Source organism: Engystomops pustulosus, chromosome 8, assembly GCF_040894005.1.
Source record: "Engystomops pustulosus chromosome 8, aEngPut4.maternal, whole genome shotgun sequence".
Lineage (NCBI taxonomy): Eukaryota > Metazoa > Chordata > Amphibia > Anura > Leptodactylidae > Engystomops > Engystomops pustulosus.
The window spans coordinates 60,150,136-60,172,342 of NC_092418.1; the positions used below are offsets into that span (position 1 = coordinate 60,150,136).

Below are 22,207 nucleotides of genomic sequence, written 5' to 3' on the forward strand. Positions count from 1 at the left end.
GAAAACCCTGAAAATAACTCCTATGTACTAAAAGATACCTAAGTAAAATTTTCCTCACAAATCCCCTGCCAATCCAATTCTTACACTGTTTGGTCCCTTTTGCCTATCCATTTCTAAGATATTGCCTAATTTGCAGGAAATACCACTCAAGCACTTCCTGTGTGCTAAGTAGGACCAGGAACCAAACATGTAGCAAGGACCCAAAAACGTATAATAATAATAACAGCCCAGCGGCTTTGCTAGGGTCACAAGAGATCAGAGGCAACTGCCCCAATGCATATTAATTGAATTCTCAGTAGCATTTACTCTTCTACAACCCCCCCCCCCCCCCACCCTCCCCACCAAACTTGAATTTGTGCCAATAAGAATAGTTCTTACATTATGAATAGTTCTTACATTATGCAATTACAAAAAAAAAGTAGACATACCCTGCATACTACACTCACCGGCCACTTTATTAGGTACACCATGCTAGTAAGGGTTTGGACCCCTTTTTGCCTTCAGAACTGCCTCAATTCTTCATGGCATAGATTCAACAAGGTGCTGGAAGCATTCCTCAGAGATTTTGGTCCATATTGACATGATGGCATCACACAGTTGCCGCAGATTTGTCGGCTGCACATCCATGATGCGAATCTCCCGTTCCACCACATCCCAAAGATGCTCTATTCTGAACTCATTGTCATGTTCAAGAAACCAGTCTGAGATGATTCCAGCTTTATGACATGGCGCATTATCCTGCTGAAAGTAGCCATCAGATGTTGGGTACATCTGTTGGGTACATAAAGGGATGGACGTGGTCAGCAACAATACTCAGGTAGGCTGTGGCATTGCAACGATGCTCAATTGGTACCAAGGGGCCCAAAGAGTGCCAAGAAAATATTCCCCACACCATGACACCACCACCACCAGCCTGAACCGTTGATACAAGGCAGGATGGATCCATGCTTTCATGTTGTTGACGCCAAATTCTGATCCTACTATCCGAATGTCGCAGCAGGAATCGAGACTCATCAGACCAGGCAACGTTTTTCTAATCTTCTACTGTCCAATTTCGATGAGCTTGTGCAAATTGTAGCCTCAGTTTCCTGTTCTTAGCTGAAAGGAGTGGCACCCAGTGTGGTCTTCTGCTGCTGTAGCCCATCTGCCTCAAAGTTCGACGTACTGTGCGTTCAGAGATGCTCTTCTGCCTACCTTGGTTGTAACGGGTGGCGATTTGAGACACTGTTGCCTTTCTATCAGCTCGAACCAGTCTGCCCTTTCTCCTTTGACCTCTGGCATCAACAAGGCATTTCCGCCCACAGAACTGCCGCACACTGGATGTTTTTTCTTTTTCTGACCATTCTCTGTAAACCCTAGAGATGGTTGTGCGTGAAAATCCCAGTATATCAGCAGTTTCTGAAATACTCAGACCAGCCCTTCTGGCACCAACAACCATGCCACGTTCAAAGGCACTCAAATCACCTGTCTTCCCCATACTGATGCTCGGTTTGAACTGCAGGAGATTGTCTTGACCATGTCTACATGCCTAAATTGCCGCCATGTGGTTGGCTGATTAGAAATTAAGTGTTAACAAGCAGTTGGACAGGTGTACCTAATAAAGTGGCCGGTGGGTGTACATCCAGTGACATTGTAATCATTGTGGCCCCCAAATAAAGTTGATATTGGGTAAAGCTGAACGGACTGTGGGACCAGTGTGGAATCTAAGTTAACCTCTTTCCCCGATGTTCTTTGTAGATTTAGTGTTTCATTTTTTGCTCCACTCCTACAAAAATCTAGTACTTTTTTTTTCTCTTTGAAGGCTGCATGAAGGCTAGTTTTCTGCGTAACATATATTACTTTCGAGTGGTATTGAACATTCCATGACATGTACTGGAAAGCTGGGGAAAATTACAACTGCAGTAAAATTGACAAAAAATTGCATTTACACCATTTTCTTGTGGGCTCTGTTTTTACTGCTTTCACTGTGCGTCGAGGTGATATCTCCCTCTTATTCTTTGGGTCTGCAAAATAATTGTAATACACAATTTAGTTTAGCTTCATTAGGTTTTAATACAATTTTAAAAAATTAAAACCTAGTCCACGAAAAATAAAAGTCTTTGTTTTTACTATATTTTGACACAAATAACTTTATTATACCTTAGTATACGGACCTGCGTAAGGAGTCATTTTTTGAGGGACGAGCTGACATTTTTATTGCTACCTGCTTTGGAACTGTATGACCTATTGATTACTTTTTAGTCTAATTTTTCATTGATAAATGGTGAGAAAGTGTCAACATTTACATGTTATTTTTTATTTATAACTAGTTAACACGAGATCATTTAACTAGTTAACTGAGATTAGTGCTAGCACCGCCAGTGAATACTAGTGGTAAGTGTTTGCTGCAATATGCAGTAAATCCTTATAGAGAAGGTGAGAGGGCACACGCTGGGTGAAAGGGTGAAATATCTCATCAAACCAGCTACTAAATACATACACACGCATGCACACAAATTGATGCCGTGAGCTAGCCAGATTTTTGCGGCTGAAACACAGCCCCATTATTTTCAGACAGGCTGCAAATAATATTACACAACCAATTGTTTGCGGCCCCACAAAGTGTACATATGAATATGCATGAGACATATTCACTTATAAATGTATATAGTTACAGTTACAGTTTAAATAAACACTTTCTATACGGCTGGCAAGCAGGGCTGTTATATTGGCTGGATGAATCCTCCCTCTTCCTCCTGCACCGACACAAGATCAAACTACCTGTGTGAGGAGCAGCTGGGGGATGGGCGGCAGCTTGTTTGCCTCCAGGTAATAAGCTGATGGAAACAACACAATGTAACTCTCCTGTGGGTGATGTGAAGGGTCCTGCAGTTCTACAGAGGGTTCAGAGGTAGGGGAGGGGAGGGAACTGTGTCGGGAGCAGAGGAAAGTGCTCATCTCTGCTTGATACTTTACAGCTACATGAGGCAGATGCAAGCGTCATGAGGCAAATACCTCCGAAGAATTGACAGAACAAAAATTCAAATCACCCCCCTCTAGAACTGATATAAATATTAATAAACAGTAAAAATCATAAACAGTTAAATGCCCGATCTATCAAAATATAATAACGGTTTTTCACTGCGTTTAACCCCGTTACGGAAAATAGCGTCCAAAGTCGAAAATGCCATTTTTTTGCCATTTTGAAAAATATAAAAAATTTATAAAAAGTTATCAAAAGGTCGCACAGTCCTAAAATTATAGCAATGAAAACGCCATCAAAAGTCGCAAAAAAGTACACCACCCACAGCTCTGTACACCAAAGTATGAAAAAGTTATTGGTGCCAGAAGATGGCAAAATCCAAAAGAAAATTTTTTAAAATGTATGAAAACATTATAAAACCTATACAAATTTGGTATCCACGTAATCGTAGCGACCCAAAGAATAAAGTAGACATGTCATTGGGGCACACAGTGAAAGCTGTAAAATCCAATCCTACAAGAAAAAGTCGCAAATATGTTTTTTCACCATTTTCACTGCATTTGGATTTTTTTTCCCGCTTCCCAGTACAAGCCATGGATTATTAAATACAGTCACTATGAAGTGGAATTTGTTACGCAGAAAATAAGCCATCACTCTTTATGTGGAAAAATAAAAAAGTTATAGATTTTTGAAGGTGGTGAATGAAAAATGGAAGTGAAAAAACTAAAAAAAGGCCAAGTTGTTAGTCAGGGTTAATAAATGTGGGTCAGTATGTCTTCTAGCTGTTATGTTTTTTTTCTATGTAGTTAGTTTGACATTTTTTACTGCATTTTTTTTTCACTGTTTTCATGTATGAATTTTGTTATTTTTACCCCTAATTATTGCACATTTTGTTAGTATTTGTACCCTTTGATTTGTAAAGCGCTGTGGTTTATTTACTTAAAGGGTGATCCAGGTGTCCCAGGTTTTAAAGGTGAAGCAGGACCCAAAGGTGAACCTGTAAGTATATGCAGCCTTTTGAAGCTTTAATTGATAGTTACTTATATTTGTGTAAATAGTATATGTTTGCCATTGAAAAGAAATTGTCTGTTTATGAAAGCTTTAAAAAGACTTACAGTTTAAACAAGAAATATTTTCATTAAAACAGGGTCCACATGGTCCACAAGGTCCAACAGGTCCACAAGGAGAAGAGGGTAAAAGAGGTCCCCGTGGAGACCCAGGATCAATAGGCCCCCCAGGACCAGTTGGAGAAAGGGTAATACAATTTTCAAGTACTTAAAGGGATATCATAATTCAGACATTCTTTGATTGGCTATGTATATGTATGGATGTATATAAATGACAGTTCAGATTCGTTTAGTGGGAATCCCTTCAAGCACAATGAACAGTGTTTGGTAAATAACTGTCTTATGACTATGCGGTTGAAATTAGTATTAGAAAATGATGGGCCACATTTATCACTTTTGTGCGCCTAAGTGTAGTAGTTGCGCCTAAATTCTGGCGCACTGTTTTGTCAAAATTTTCACCAATTTTCTGCCTCTTATTAATCACTTTACTTGAACACAGTTTAGGCGCAACTTTGGCGCAGTTAAGGCGTAATGTTAGATTCAGGCACTTACATGTGATCCTACAAGTTCCTCATTAGCCCTCATAATTAATTATATCCTATGCTGCCCCTTATGAGAGGCAGCATAGGAAATAATTAATTATGAGGGGCAGTATAGGAAATAATTAATTATAATTAATTACTCACTATGCTGCCCCTCATAATTAATTATTACCTATGCTGCCCCTCCATTATTATTTTCTCTAATGGCCCCATAATTCATTACTTCGTATATTGGGGTCGCCACAGTCTTTCTTCTGCTGTTTTAAAAAAAAAAATTAAAAAAACCTGTACTTATCTCTGGCTCCTACGTCTTCTTTCTTCTTCCTGCGGCCGGGCAGGGAGGGGTGTGCGGTCGCGTGATGACGTAATCCAGGTTCAAGGAGCGCCGGGGTTGTCTTCCGGCCACATCGCTCCAGTAATAGTGCTCGAGCACTATAATAACGGTTTTTCACTGCGTTTAAGCCCGTAACGGAAAATAGTTCCCAAAGTTGAAAATGGCACTTTTTGCAATTTTGAAATTTTTTTTAAATTCAATAAAAAGTTATCAAAAGTTTGTACGGTCTTTAAAATTATAACAAAGAAAAGGTCATCAAAAGTCACAAAAAATGACACCACCTACAGCTACGTACATTAAGGTATAAAAAAGTTTAGCCCCAGTAGTTGGCAAAATAAAAGGTTTACATTTTTGTAAATGTATGAAAACATTATAAAACCTATACACCACCATACAGTGAGGAGCACTACCCCCATACAGTGAGGAGCACTACCGCCATACAGTGAGGGACACTACCTCCATACAGTGAGGAATACTACCCACATACAGTGAGGGACACTACCGCCATACAGTGAGGAACACTACCTCCATACAGCGAAGAATACAGCCATACAGCCAGGAACACTACCTCCATACAGCGAGGAACACTACCGCCATACAGTGAGGAACACTACCGGCATACAGTGAGGAGCACTACCACCATACAGGGAGGAACACTACCCCCATACAGTGAAGAATACAGCCATACAGCCAGGAACACTACCCCCATACAGCGAGGAACACTACCTCCATACAGTGAGGAACACTACCGCCATACAGTGAGGAGCACTACCACCATATAGTGAGGAGCACTACCACCATCCAGTGAGGGACAATACCCCCATACAGTGAGGGACACTACCACCATACAGTGAGGAACACTACCTCCATACAGTGAGGAACACTACCGCCATACAGTGAGGAGCACTACCACCATACAGTGAGGGACAATACCCCCATACAGTGAGGGACACTACCGCCATACAGTGAGTAACACTACCCCCATACATTGAGGAACAGTACTGCCATACAGTGAGGAACACTACCCCCATACATTGAGGAACACTACCTCCATATAGTGAGGAACACTACCGCCATACAGTGAGGAACACTACCCCCATACAGTGAGGAAAAGTACCGCCATGTTCCTTTCTTTTTCACAGAGATCTCTGCCCCATGTAACACGTTGTGCTTGCAGCCATATTTTTTCTTAAATTCTAAATTCGTTCCCACAAATCGTTAATAAACTTCGGATTCGTGACGAATCAAAGCTTTCCTGAAATTCTAAACGAATTTAGAATCATTAGAATCGATTCGCCCATCTCTAATCTTAAACTTATATTTTAATATGAGAGGCTGTAAATTTATTTTAAAAAAAAAGCAAACATCTTGATTGAACCATAAAAAAGAAACACTGCAATCTGTTTAAAATATATAATCATCAGCATGTACTATTTGTCTTTCTAGGGTGCCCCAGGTAATCGTGGATTTCCTGGATCTGATGGACTGCCTGGACCTAAGGTAACAAATATGGTTTAGTATTATTGGCTTTGATGGCTCAGTATTATTACCAGCATATTCTGCTAATACAATAGATCTATAAGGTGACCTTATAACACTATTCTACAGGCAGTCACTAGGTTACGTACAAAATAGGTTCTGTAGGTTTGTTCTTAAGTTGAATTTGTATGGCTTGATATATTTTGCAAGCAAAACTCTATGCAAATCCTCAGTGACAATTGGAGTTTAAAAATTCTTGCTTATCAAGGGAATAAGGATTAACAATATAGCTTTATAACAGACACTTTTATTACAGCCTGGAGCTAAAATTCAGTAAATTCTCAGCATCCATAGGTCCCAGTGGGTACAGGGGTCTGTTTGTAACTATAAGCTAAGTCAGGTGTTATTAAGTTGGACACTGCCCGTATTTTACTGTTAAGTAGCATGAAAATATGAACAGTTGCATGATTAACTTGCTTTTCTGTGCTGAAAGAGTTTTTATGAATGCAATTTCTGTGATTTTAACCAAAATATTTGCAGGGTGCTCAAGGAGAGCGAGGAATAGCAGGTGTTTCAGGCCCTAAAGGAGCTACTGGGGACCCTGGGCGTCTTGGAGAACCTGGTCTGCCAGGTGCTAGAGTAAGTAACAGTCTGTATTATGTCCATATTCCTTATACAAATAACTACAAACTATTTTTTAATTGCCTTTCAAAAAGACATAGGTGCTCATTTACTAAGGGATTTGTGCTTGTCGGACTGTGCACATTCTTCTAGGCTAAAACGGCTTGCACAGGTAGTTAAGAAGTGTCTGTGCTGCTATTGTGTCACACGTGACCCTTTTGTTGTGTGACTTTGCTGGCTTCCATGAGACACAAATTAGGGGGTGTGCCATCGGTCAGTCCAACTAATTGGGAATGAGCGCTGTATTTAACTTCCAAATTGTGTTGCACGCCCTATGTTAAAGGTTAAGCACAAAAAAGATGGTGAACTCTGTTGGACCAGTGCGGGGAAGCAACAGATTAATGATTTCTGGCGGTTGAATCAGTTGCACCAACCATAATACACGGTCAATGCACTTTTAGTGAACTGTCCCCCATGAATGTGCCCCATAAAATATAACTTTCCTTAACACGTAAAGGAGAGTAAAATATATCAGCAGTTGGATAAACAATGTTTCCTATCCCTATAATGAGAGTAAACTGTCTAAACCATTAAATTCTCAATTATGTTATGCAATATATATAATGTGGGGTATTTATTAATGTTACTAGCATTTGCTAAGAGAAGGACCTCCAAAATATTATTCTCTTGCATAATACCTGTGCCATGCACTGCACAGAAAAGCCAGTGGGAACTCAGGAAATTAAATGCATGGCTCACTTGTTGGGGTAGTTCAGAAGGATTTGAGTTTCTAGAACACTGACTTTTCATTGGGGTTACATGCTGTTTTCCAAAGATAGCTTGCACCTGCATTGTGAGGGTCTGCTGTGCTTGCAGAGAAGATTTTTGCAGGGATGGCAGCATTTTTAAAATAGGATATGGGGTGAGTACAAGGAATAAACTAAAGAAGCTTATATTGGTTGGTGGAGAGGTGGACAGTGAAGGGAGGAGTATGGCAGTGAATAGGGAACTCCACAAGTTACAAACTTATAGTGAAGGTATATTTGCTCATAAAATTACTATAAATCTAATTTTTAAAAAATTAACGTGGGAAATTAAAGTGTATGTTCACAAATGCCAGAAGCATTGCAGACAAAATGGGGGACCTTGATGTTGTGGTATTAGAGGAACACATAGTTGGTGTAGCTGAGCCATGGCTAGATGCATCACATGATTGGGGTGTTAGTCTTTAAGGTTTTACACTCTTTTGGAAAGACAGGGCAAATAAGAGAGGATGTGGTGTATGTACATATATCAGAGAGACTTGAAAACATGTGTGAAAGAGATGCTAGTCAATGAAGAGTATGAGGAGGCTGAAACTTTGTGGGTAAAGATTCAAAGTGTGGGGAGCAATTTATACTCCCCCCCCATTATCTCTGAGGAAATAGTGTCAACTATTTAAAAAGATGGAGCAGGATGCACCAGAGAGATCTGCAGTGTTTATGGGAGACTTTAACTTCCCAAATATTAATTTGGGTCAGGGTTCTTCCTCATCTATGAACGGGAGACATTTTATCAATTTTTTGTGGGATAATTTTATGGGACAATTTGTAGCAGGCCCCACAAAAGTTAATGCTTTGTGGGATCTTGTGACTTCGAACAATACAGAAATTGTCCAAATGTCAGTGTCCAAGAAACCCTTGGAAACCGTGATCATAGCATAATTCTTTTTCTCCTAAGCTGCAATAAAGCAAATACAGGCTGGAAAAGCAAACTCATCAAATTTTAAATGGCTAATTTCTTAAAATTTAGGGCTACACTACAGGAAATACACTGGGATCAGATATTGGCATGTGGTGATACTAATGATAAATGAGAGACATTCAAATATATAGTGAGTTATAGAAATTTATTCTTGTAGTTAACAAGTATAGACAGGCTAGATAACACCCTTCATGGCTTACAGCAACCGTTAAAAGGGCAATAAATAAATGGGTCACCTGATGCCTTTAATAATTACAAAATACATACTAAGATCTGTAAGAAGGAAACGGAATCAGCCAAAAAATAGGTTAGTGCAGGTGAGATTCATATATGCTGAAAATGGGGACTCCCCCATAACTGGTAACAAGAGAAGACGGAGAAACTAAACAGACTTTTAACTCTGTTTACACAGGAGTAAGAATAACAACTGGCCAATGTACCAATGTGGGTGATGCTTCCAGTAATGTACTGTACGGGATGAATTTAGACATGATCCAATCAAAGCTTAATAAAATAAATGTGTACCAGGTTCCAGGGCCAGATGGGTTACAACCCTTAGTTATTGTGTTACCACTGTTTAAAATCTTCAGAGGTTTCCTAATGACTGGTATATTATCAAATGACTGACTCCAGGTGAATGTGATGCCAATATTTAAAAAGGGCTCTAGATCTTCTCCAAGCAATTCTAGACCTGTAAGCTTAACTTCTATAGTGGGGAAAATATTTTAACGGATATAATATTATAAAATAGTATATCATGGTATATAGAATATAATATACAGGAGTATGTGACATCACATAGTATAATAAGTGAAACCCAGCATGGGCTTACTAAGCTCCGAAGTTGTCAGACTAACCTCACCTGCTTTTATGAAGAGGTGAGCAGCTCCCTGACAGAGGCATTTGACACGGTCCCTCATAGATGCCTGATGGGTAAAATAAGGTTTATTGGTTTGAAATGTAGTGTTTGCAGTTTGGTCAACGACTTCTACTCAGAACGGTCACCAATTGTAAGTGGTGTACCCCAGGGTTGTGTGCTGAGCCCACTATTATTTCATTTGTCATTCATCTACTTGGCAACTGAGGTTCAATGAGAATAAATGTAAAGTTTTGCATCTGGGGGCTAATTATCCACAACATATGTCCTTCGTGTAGTAAATCTTGAGAAAAGACTCTTGGAATAGGGATGTAATATTAGCACTGTAGAAGGCATTGGTTCGGCCTCACTTGGAATATTCCATCCTCCACTCCAAGAATCTTGATTATAATACTATATACAGGATGTAAATTCCAGACTTGGATACACCCCAGAGCCCTTGGAGGTCTTAATCTGCCCATGCTCAACGTGTTTTCTTTTTACTATAAAAATCCACAGGTGTATATTTTTCTTTACGTTTCTAAAATAGTATCCCAGTGTCTCAAGACTGTCATTTTATTTTGTTTTGTTTATTTTGTTACAGTGCTTACATTCATTATGGTATAATGAAAATTCTTTTAGAACATCACATGATATTTTCCCTCAATTATAAAGGACCTAGTAAAAATTTATAATGAGAAACACATTATTGCAGAAGCTCTGTTTACACACTACATCTCTAAAGGGAGGTTTGGTCATCAGAATGAATTTATTACTAATGTTTCTTACTTCTGTTCCAGGGTCTGACTGGGAATCCTGGTGTTCAAGGTCCAGAAGGCAAACCAGGACCAGTGGTAAATTCATTATCTTTCTGAAATGAATAATAGAAATGTTCATTAAAATATTTTATATATTTTATATATATAGTAATATTTCAGTGAATTGTTTTACTTCAGATGACTTAAAGAGTAACCGTCATTTCAAAAAACTTTTTATATGTTGTAGGACTTGGAATTTAAAGCCTTTTTGCAATTGCATTGGTTACCCGAATTTTGCTCTTTGCACCTCTGTGAGGCAGTTTTCACTCTGTTATCAGCTTCTTTCAGCAGTGCCTCGGATGGCCGTTGCTATGTTCTCTCCGTAGTCTCAGTATTGAAGACTGAGTGAGAATTTACATATTAGCCACGCCCTCTCTTCACTCTGCAAGTCCTGCTCCTGTCTGCTCCACACAAACCATCTAGGTGAGCTGACTCCTGTGCTGACAGGAGACTTGTTCACACAAAATAATTAAACAAATGACACATAAACTAATTTCTAACCATCACCATTGCCCAGCTCAATATACATAGAGCCAATGCAGTCAGAAATGTGACTAGATTTTCCCAAATAGTGCCTGATGTGATATATACATATACAGTATATAGAGATATGTCAATCAATCAATCTATCTATCCATCTATCTTATATCTATTTATCTATCTTCTATCTTTCTATCTATCATCTATTTATCTATCTATCTATCTTATATCTATCTCATATCTATCTATCTCATATCTATCTATCTTATATCTATCTCATATCTAGCTATCTTATATCTATCTCATATCTATCTGTCTTATATCTATCTCAAATCTATCTTTCTATCAATCTATCTCATATATATCTATCTATCTCATATCTATCTATCTATCTATCTATCTATCTATCTATCTATCTATCTATCTATCTATCTACCTATCATCTATAGATAGATAGATAGATGATTGATAGATTGATAGATAGGTAGATAGATGATAGGTAGATACAGGGCCGGCTCCAGGTTTCAGTAGGCCCCTGGGCGACAGTGCCTCAGTGGGCCCCTTTGCAGTGAACTCACGTGCCAGCATTAAAAAATCAAAAACTGTCTCCTGTTCCCTGAAATATTCCCCAGTTTATCATCCCAAACAGCCGTGTCACGGTCAGGGCAGTTTTGAGGTCATTTAACCAACAGGGCGAACATAAAAATGTGTGCCCCTCCACTCTGCCAAGTAATAAAACTGAAACTTCAACTCAGCTGCTGCAGAACCTCATAATACACACTTTAGCTGCAGCAGAACCTCATATACACACCTCAGCTGCTTCAGAACCTCATAATACACACCTCAGCTGCTGCAGAACCTCATAATACACACCTCAGCTGCTGCAGAACCTCATAATACACACCTCAGCTGCTGCGGAACCTCATAATACACACCTCAGCTGCTGCGGAACCTCATAATACACACCTGAGCTGCTGCGGAATCTCAGAATACACACCTGAGCTGCTGCGGAACCTCAGAATACACTCCTGAGCTGCTGCGGAACCTCAGAATACACTCCTGAGCTGCTGCGGAACCTCAGAATACACACCTGAGCTGCTGCGGAACCTCAGAATACACACCTGAGCTGCTGCGGAACCTCAGAATACACACCTGAGCTGCTGCGGAACCTTAGAATACACGCCTGAGCTGCTGCGGAACCTCAGAATACACACCTGAGCTGCTGCGGAACCTCAGAATACACACCTGAGCTGCTGCGGAACCTCATAATACACATCACTGCTTACACAGAACCCTCTCTGCTTCTCATGTACATTTGAGATGATTAATATCATTCACACATCCACACATGCAGCAAGACATATATACAGGCAGACAGATACATGCAGACAGCTACAGAGACATGCATAAAGATAGACAAGCATGGAGGCACACACACACTGACAGACAGATACAGATACACATGCAGGCAAACACATAATCACACATACCATACACTCACTATATACACATCCATACATGTCACATACCATCACACGCCCTGTGCTGTCTGCAGCAGCCCTGGTGTCACACAGAGGAGTCTTCAGGCTTTTCCCCCTCCTCCTCCTCTTCGTCCTGATCTCTGAGCTGCCGGATTTCAGCTCTACTGCAGCTCCGTGTGAAGAGGTGATGGGGGGAGGAGGAGGGGGGATTAACTCATAATGTGCTGCACCACACAGGCAGCTCTGTAGCCTCTACCTGTGCTGTCTGTGCTGGTCCGAGTGGGGGAGGAACAGTGCAGGACACAGCTCCTCATCACAGGAAGTGAAGAGTGAAGATGTGCACAGCGTGTGTGGGCCCCCGGCAGCTCTCTGGGCCCCGGCACTTGCCCAGGTATGCCGGGTGCTGGAGCCGGGCCTGGGTAGATAAATGATAGGTAGGTAGATGATAGATAGGTAGGTAGATGATAGGTAGATAGATAGATAGATAGATGGATAGGAGATAGATAGGATATATCTCATATCTTTGTTATTATATTTATCTCATACCACTAAAAACGAGATAATTTGAAAGAAATATATGTATATAGATATGTGTGTAGTAACAACAATGGGGAAATGTATTAGTTACCGCAGCAGCATCCATTACTAAAATATGCAGACAGCTGCTCATTGGTCAGGAGCATGTGCTTGAGATGATGTGTCAATCTTACTGAATGTGTATTTTTGTAGAGCTGCAAAATGTGGTTGCTATGGAGAAAAAAAGGTACTAAATGGTGGCTTATTGGCAAAATACTTGGAGGAATGTTTCACAGGGACACTTGGAGCAGAATTATGTTTTTTTATTTTTTTTTGCTCAGAATGACGGTTACACTTTAATTGTTGCATAAGATATTAAGTAAACTTCAAATTTTACTCTATATCAAATAATTTACTTTTTTTTAAAAAATTGTAGATACCGTTCTCTGGTTGTATGTCCCTGCTCATGAGTGGATGTGTTATAGTATTAGAGATTCAAAGCAAAATACTGTATGTACATTTTATTTTTTAACCTCTTAAGGACACAGCCATTTTGTAGCTTAAGGCTCAGCCCGATTTTTTGGGATTCTGACCTGCGTCGCTTTATATGGTTATAACTTTTGAACACTGTTACTTATCTAAACGATTCTGAGATTGTTTTTCCCCACATGTTGTACTTCATTTTAGTGGTAAATTTTGGCTGATAAGTTTTGTGTTTATTTACAAAAAAAAAAATTATGAATTTTTTGAAAAATTTGCCATTTTCGAAATTTGAAATAATTGCGTTTTCAGGCAGATAGATTTACCACCTAAATAAATTGCTGAATAACATTTCCCATTTGTCTACTTTACATTTTCATAATTTTTTAAATGTCTGGATAATTTATTTTACGTCACGTGGCTTACAAATTGAATATCGCTTTTCCGGATTTTCAGAATTGACTATTTTGGGGATAAATACAGTTTTGAATGAAATTTTACATATTTAGCATCAAAACCCCCTATATAAACAACCCATTTTCAAATCTGCACCCCCCAACTTATCAGAAACAGCTTTTAGGAAGATTGTTAACCCCTTGAGATCTTTCATAGTAATTACATCAAAATGAAGGTGAGATTTAGAATGGTCAAATTGTGCCAGTTATACGTTCATTTAGCCCTAAAATTTACACATTTTCAAAAGATAAAAAGAGAAAACTCACCATACAATTTGTTCTATAATTTCTCCTATGTACAGAGACCCCCCTGCGAGGCGCAGAAGAGAAGGAGCGCCCTGCAGCTGCCAGTATTTTAGTTTCCTCATTGGCCCCTTTTGTAGGCTATGAAATTTTAGCTTTTTTGTTATTGGGGCCATGTGACTGCATTTTTTTTTGCGAGATCAGATGCTTTTTCCAGTTTTACCATTTTGGGGTTGGTATCCCCTATTGTTGAAAATTTTGGAACTTTTTTTTGAGGGCAGGAGTAGAAAAGCATCAATTCAGTACTGGATATTTTACCTTTTTTTGGTGTTCACCGTTTAGCATAATAATCATGTTATCTTTAGTTTACGGGGATACCATACATGAATATTTTTTCGTACGTTTTACTAAATTTGTAAAATAAAACTCAAATGTGGGGAAAAATCTATCATTTTTGTATTGCCATCTTCCAAGTGGTATAACATTGTTACTTCTTTGGCTACGGAGCTGGTTGATGGCTTGTTTTTGGCGGGACGTGTTGTACCTTGCACCAGTGTCATTCTAGAGTACATATGTTTTTTCAATCACTTTTTATAATATTTTTTGTGGGATTGAATAGGTAAAAATCATAATCAATAATTATTTACTGTTATTCTACGGGTTGTTACGGTTGCGGTGATACTATATATGTGGGGTTTGTGTTATGATTTAGATTTTTTTTTTTAGTTATATGTCTCTTTATATGTTTTGGGGATTTTGGGCATTTTTATTTTCATTTTCTTTATTTTTTATTGAATAACTTTTTTTTTTTTACTTTTTCACTTTTTCCCCCATGGGACATGAATAGAGATGAGCGAACATACTCGTCCGAGCTTGATGCTCGTTCGAGCATCAGAGTACTCGAAACTGCTCGTTGCTCGGACGAATACTTCGCCCGCTCGAGAAAATGGCATCTCCAGCCGTTGTGATTTTTGGCGGCCAGAAACAGAGCCAATCACAAGCCAGGAGACTCTGCACTCCACCCAGCATGACTTGGTACCCTTACACGTCGATAGCAGTGGTTGGCTGGCCAGATCAGGTGACCCTGGAATAGACTAGCCCCTGCCCGCGCTGCTCGGATTATTCTCTGTCTGGATGCCGTTAGGGAGAGAGCAGCTGCTGGTCATGGAAAGCGTTAGGGTGTTCTATTAGAATAGTGTTAGGCAGGAGTGATTCTACAAGAACCCAACAGCCCTTCTTAGGGCTACAATAACGTTTTATTTTACTTTTTTTTGGTTTGCCTGTGGCGGCTCTGCAAATCGGCAGACTGACACATGTGCCATGCCTGGCCCATTTGTTAAATATCATAGTTCAGCGTTTCCTCAAGACATACCCCAATCTGTCTGATTTGCTCACAAAGGTGCGCCGCATCTGTGCGCATTTCAGGAAGTCCAGCACAGATGCTGCCACTCTCAGGGCAGCGCAGCGCCGCCTCCAACTGCCCGCTCACCGACTGTTGTGTGACGTGCCCACGAGGTGGAATTCAACATTAACCATGTTATCCAGAGTTTACCAGCAGCGCAGAGCGATTGTAGACTGCCAGATGTCAACTTCCACCAGAACTGGTAGTCAGGTCAGTCAGCTTCCTCAAGTCTACAATGAGGAGTTTTACTTTAGTGGTGCCGATCCCAGTCTCTAATCCTACAATGAGGAGTGGACGTGGATGTCTGATATCTGTCAGGTGCTGAGTAACTTTGAGGAGTCAACACAGATGGTCAGTGGCGATGCCGCCATCATCAGCCTCACCATCCCGCTGCTTGGCCTGTTGAAAAACTCTCTGGTCAGCATGAAGTCGGAAGCTTTGCGCTTGTCACAAGAGACGGGGGAAGAAGATTCCCTTGTTGATAGCCAAAGCACCCTTAGGTCTGTTTCTCAGCGCATATCGGAGGAGGTGGAGGAGGATGAGGAGGAAGAGGTGGAGAATGTTGGCGAGACAGAAGAGGGGACCATTGTTCAGTCCTTCACTGTTCAGCGTGTATGGGCAGAAGAAGAGGAGTTGGAGGAGGAGGAAATGGGCAGTCAGGCCAGTGAGGGGAGTGAATTCTTGCGCGTTGGGACTCTGGCGCATATGGCAGATTTCATGCTAGGCTGCCTATCCCGTGACCCTCGTGTTAAAAGAATTTATTCCAGCACCGATTACTGGGTATTCACTCTCCTGGATCCACGGTACAAGCAAAATCTTTCCACTCTCATCCCTGGAGAGGAAAGGAGTGTGAGAATGCATGAATACCAGCAGGCTTGTGCACAAGCTGAAACAGTATTTCCCTTCTGACAGCGCTAGCGGCAGAGGGCGTACTTCTGCGGGACAAGTAGCGAAGGAGTGGGCGAGCAGGCAGCTTGTCCAGCACTGGCAGGGGTACGCTTTACAAGGCCTTTGCCAGTTTTATGTCACCCCAGCAAGACACTGTCCCCAGTCTCGGCAGAGTAGGGCTGATCTTTACAGAAAGATGGTGAGGGAGTATGTAGCTGACCATACCATCGTCCAAAATGATCACACAGCTCCCTACAACTACTGGGTTTCAAAGCTGGACATGTGGCACGAACTGGCGCTGTATGCCTTGGAGGTTCTTGCCTGCCCTGTCGCTAGCATGTTGTCTGAGCGGGTTTTCAGTGCAGCTGGTGGCATCATCACCGATAAGCGTACACGCCTGTCGACTGACAGCGCTGACAGGCTGACGCTTATCAAGATGAATAAAGCCTGGATTTCTCCAGATTTTCATTCTCCACCAAGTGAAAGAAGCTCAACCTGAATAATGGTAAAAGGGGTTTCACCGCGCTCCAAGGAAGTGGGGGGGGGGTTGTGTAGATGAGATTAAAGATATATTCTGTAGGGAGTGGTGTATATAGCTGCTGCGTCCTCTGGTTTACAGGAACAAGTCCTGATGCGTAGAAATCTAGAAAGTGGATGGCCAGAGGTTGGTCGCGCTGCTTTTTTACTTTTTTTGTAACAATAGAATGTTAGAAACGTGATAATGAATGTTCAGTAGTTAAGGGACATTTATTATACATAAAACAGAATGGTTTAAGAATTCATCAATAAAATTCATCAATAAAATTGGACGACGCGTTTCGGGGTGGAATACCCCTTCCTCAGGTCCATAGGGTTCTGTGGGTTATAATGATGTCTCATCAGGTTAAAGGGCTTCAACACGTACATGTGTAGAGATGTAGTTCATAAAATAATAGCATTGGCGTTCGATCAACAATACATGTATAAAACTGCGATACATAAAATATTGGCATTCACATTATTGTCTATAATATTATTGTGGTACATGCAGCAGAGTACGGTTTGGTTGATATATACTTAGTTAAAAGGATTTCTTAATATACATAATTTAAAAGTGTTCAGTTAAAATAGTTGTTGTGAGGCCAGTGAATACAAATATACAGAATTTGTTATAAGTCAAATGTAAGAGATTGATGTACTGACCTTTCTGTGTATCAGAAATAGAATATGGGATTTCTTATTAAGAGGAGAAATAACTGTTTGGTAGTCACTGTAAAGGAGAATGGGAAGTGGTATTAGAGAAGGGGATAGGAGTCTCATGGCTATGGGGTGGAAGAGATAGTGTATACTCTGACCTTTCTTGCGTCGGGCTGGAGTGTGGACCAGTTTTCAGGTGGCAGGTTGGTAAGTGTACCTGTGGTGCTATAAGGATGACAGTGGGGTAAATGTTAGGGTACATACTATATGTGGTTACCTTAGGTGTTGATCGAGATATAAGGCTCACATAGATGGAACGTCCGATCCGGTCAGCAGCAGCGAGCTCAGTGATTGCCGCTGTTGTGAGCCGGGGGACTTTTTATAGGGAAGGGGCGGAGTGAACGCCTGCGCTCTGCGAGTGCATATGAGGTGTTCTGTGCGCATGCGCGGACACCGTCATCGGAGGTATCGTGGATGTCGGTGGATGGAGCGCTATAGGGATAGGTAAGTTTGCTGGTCTTGGAAATGAATATCGCTAAGTTTTGGTGGTCAGTCCAGGGGGGGGGGGGGATTTTTAGCGGATTAGGTTAATTGGTCCAAAGTCTGTGGTAATTGTGGGGAACGTTATGATGAACAGCAGGTCAACTTTGTTTCATCAGTGGGTTAGGGTTATGTGGATAACTGAAAGTAAGTGGAAGTGTATTGCATTAGGGATTAGATTAGTTAAATCTTTTCAATGCATTCATTAAGACCGTAAGGATTCATGGTGTTTAACTTATAAATCCAATAGTTCTCTCTCTTGATAAGTTGTTGTAGTCTATTGGGGTGGTGTTTAGGGATCTGCTCTATTATGGTGGCCTTAACTAGGGAGAGATCCTTATTGTGATGTGTTTTGAAGTGTCTGGATATGCTGTGTAATTGGTAGCCCGCTTTTGTTTTACTTCTGTGTGCGTTAATTCTCTCTCTGAAGCATTTGATAGTGCGGCCCACATACTGTAATGTGCAGGGGCATTCGAGAAGATAGACTACATGGTCCGAAGTACAATTTACGAAGGTTTGGATTTTGAAGGTTTCCATGGTAGTGTTTGATGTGAAAGTCTGGGTCCGATGTTGTAAGACATCGCACGTCAAACATCTGGGGTTCTTACATTTGTAGCATCCTATCAAAGATGGGAACAGGGTTGTTTGAGGGTGTGGGGTTCCTCCTTTCTTTATTGGGCGAAGCTTTGTCGGGGCCAAGATTGTTTTAAGAGTAGGGGCCCTCCTATACGTGAGTCTGGGATTTTTTGGGATCGTCTTTGCTAAATAGGGGTCCTTCTGTAAGATGGACCAGTGTTTATTTAGAACCGATTTTATGATGGTATAGTCAGATGAGTAAGTAGTGGTGAAATTGAGATTCCAATGGTTGTCCGGTAAGGGGATTTTTTTGGGAGGTGCAAGACATTCTTCCTGTGTGAGAGTGTTTGCTCTCTGGAAGGCATCCTCAACCATAGGATGGGGGTAGCCCTTCTGTAGAAAACGTTCTTTCAGTGTTTCGGACTGCTTTTCAAAGGTAATCTTCTTTGTGCAGTTCTTCCTCACTCTTTTGAACTGGCTGTATGGTACATTGTTTAGCCATTTCCTGTAGTGCGAGCTAGAAAAATCCAGGAAACTGTTTACATCAACCGACTTAAAGTAGGTTTCAGTTATCAGTTTGGTTCCAGTATGATCTAAGGAGATCAGGAGGTCTAGATATTCGATATGAGTAGAGGAAATGTTCAGGGTGAGAGTAATGCCCCATGTGTTTGAATTGATGGTTTCAAGGAATTCGAGGGCTTCCTTCTCTGTGCCTGCCCAGATTATAAATAGGTCGTCGATATAACGCTTAAACCACAGTATTCGATCGTTATATTTTGGGTTGTCTGTGATGAACTTCTTCTCGAACTCTCCCATGAAAAGGTTTGCGTAACTGGGGGCGAATCTAGTCCCCATCGCAGTCCCTCTTTTTTGGGAGTAGATGGAATTTTGGAAGGAGAAGACGTTGTGGTTGAGAATGAACTGAATAGCTTCAAGAATAAATTGTGCTTGTACTCTAGGCATTTTTTGGTCCCTCTGTAGGACTTGGCTGATTGCCTGTATGCCTAGGTTGTGACTAATATTGGTATAGAGTGAGGTCACATCCATTGTGATAAGATAGAAGGTCGGTTCCCATTTGAAGTCTTTTAGTTGTACAATTAGCTGGGTGGAGTCTCTTAGGTATGTTGGAAGAACTTTGACATATTCCTGGAGTATTATGTCTACATATTCCGAGAGATTGGAGGTGAGTGAATCAACACCGGAAATAATTGGGCGTCCTGGTGGGTGTAATGGGTCCTTATGGACCTTCGGCAGGTAATAGAACAAGGCTGTTCTCGGGTTCTTGGGGCGGATGTAGTTATATTCGTTTTTATTTATTATGTTTTTCCTGTGAGCTTCATTCAGTAGAGTGGTTAGTTTAGTTATGTTTTCCTGTGTGGGGTCTTCTTTGATGAGTGTATAGTAATTTGAATCGGACAGGATTTTGAGGGATTCTTGTATGTAATCATCGCGTCTGAGTAACACCGTGCCACCCCCTTTGTCAGCTGGCTTGATGACAATTCCTGGATTCTCCATAAGTTTCTTCAAGGCTTGTTTTTCTCTTTTGTTCAGATTAGAAATTTGTTTATGGGGTCTCTTGATGCTTCTGAGGTCGTCAGCTACCAGTGCGTAGAATGTATCGATAAAAGGGCCTCTGCTCTGGGTTGGGTTGAAATTTGATTTCGGTTTGAGTTCTGTGTGAATGAAGGTTTTATCGACTTGTTCCATTCCATGAGAGGATATATTGTCGGGAGTATTTTCGGAAGTATTTTCAGGAGTATTTTCGGTCCGACTTTTGGCTTCTCTAATAGTAAAGTGCCGTTTCAGGGTCACTTTCCTAATGAAAGTGACCCTGAAACGGCACTTTACTATTAGAGAAGCCAAAAGTCGGACCGAAAATACTCCTGAAAATACTTCCGAAAATACTCCCGACAATATATCCTCTCATGGAATGGAACAAGTCGATAAAACCTTCATTCACACAGAACTCAAACCGAAATCAAATTTCAACCCAACCCAGAGCAGAGGCCCTTTTATCGATACATTCTACGCACTGGTAGCTGACGACCTCAGAAGCATCAAGAGACCCCATAAACAAATTTCTAATCTGAACAAAAGAGAAAAACAAGCCTTGAAGAAACTTATGGAGAATCCAGGAATTGTCATCAAGCCAGCTGACAAAGGGGGTGGCACGGTGTTACTCAGACGCGATGATTACATACAAGAATCCCTCAAAATCCTGTCCGATTCAAATTACTATACACTCATCAAAGAAGACCCCACACAGGAAAACATAACTAAACTAACCACTCTACTGAATGAAGCTCACAGGAAAAACATAATAAATAAAAACGAATATAACTACATCCGCCCCAAGAACCCGAGAACAGCCTTGTTCTATTACCTGCCGAAGGTCCATAAGGACCCATTACACCCACCAGGACGCCCAATTATTTCCGGTGTTGATTCACTCACCTCCAATCTCTCGGAATATGTAGACATAATACTCCAGGAATATGTCAAAGTTCTTCCAACATACCTAAGAGACTCCACCCAGCTAATTGTACAACTAAAAGACTTCAAATGGGAACCGACCTTCTATCTTATCACAATGGATGTGACCTCACTCTATACCAATATTAGTCACAACCTAGGCATACAGGCAATCAGCCAAGTCCTACAGAGGGACCAAAAAATGCCTAGAGTACAAGCACAATTTATTCTTGAAGCTATTCAGTTCATTCTCAACCACAACGTCTTCTCCTTCCAAAATTCCATCTACTCCCAAAAAAGAGGGACTGCGATGGGGACTAGATTCGCCCCCAGTTACGCAAACCTTTTCATGGGAGAGTTCGAGAAGAAGTTCATCACAGACAACCCAAAATATAACGATCGAATACTGTGGTTTAAGCGTTATATCGACGACCTATTTATAATCTGGGCAGGCACAGAGAAGGAAGCCCTCGAATTCCTTGAAACCATCAATTCAAACACATGGGGCATTACTCTCACCCTGAACATTTCCTCTACTCATATCGAATATCTAGACCTCCTGATCTCCTTAGATCATACTGGAACCAAACTGATAACTGAAACCTACTTTAAGTCGGTTGATGTAAACAGTTTCCTGGATTTTTCTAGCTCGCACTACAGGAAATGGCTAAACAATGTACCATACAGCCAGTTCAAAAGAGTGAGGAAGAACTGCACAAAGAAGATTACCTTTGAAAAGCAGTCCGAAACACTGAAAGAACGTTTTCTACAGAAGGGCTACCCCCATCCTATGGTTGAGGATGCCTTCCAGAGAGCAAACACTCTCACACAGGAAGAATGTCTTGCACCTCCCAAAAAAATCCCCTTACCGGACAACCATTGGAATCTCAATTTCACCACTACTTACTCATCTGACCATACCATCATAAAATCGGTTCTAAATAAACACTGGTCCATCTTACAGAAGGACCCCTATTTAGCAAAGACGATCCCAAAAAATCCCAGACTCACGTATAGGAGGGCCCCCACTCTTAAAACAATCTTGGCCCCGACAAAGCTTCGCCCAATAAAGAAAG

The 22,207-nt window shown here is 40.9% G+C and overlaps 1 protein-coding gene and 1 long non-coding RNA gene across 2 annotated transcripts in view; one reads left to right on the forward strand and one right to left on the reverse strand.

The window, feature by feature from the left end:
- COL5A2 (collagen type V alpha 2 chain) overlaps nt 1-22,207 on the forward strand; it is a 241,758-nt gene that overhangs the window by 179,297 nt on the left and 40,254 nt on the right. Inside the window, exons 22-26 of the mRNA XM_072120968.1 lie at nt 3,908-3,961; nt 4,110-4,217; nt 6,352-6,405; nt 6,925-7,023; nt 10,405-10,458. Coding sequence (XP_071977069.1) covers nt 3,908-3,961; nt 4,110-4,217; nt 6,352-6,405; nt 6,925-7,023; nt 10,405-10,458 — 369 coding nt within the window. The remainder of the gene's footprint in view (nt 1-3,907; nt 3,962-4,109; nt 4,218-6,351; nt 6,406-6,924; nt 7,024-10,404; nt 10,459-22,207) is intronic.
- LOC140075294 (uncharacterized) lies at nt 349-12,630 on the reverse strand. The gene is made up of 3 exons (XR_011849386.1): nt 12,432-12,630; nt 10,394-10,475; nt 349-2,003 (listed from the first exon to the last, which is right to left on the reverse strand). It is a non-coding gene; the product is annotated as an uncharacterized lncRNA (long non-coding RNA).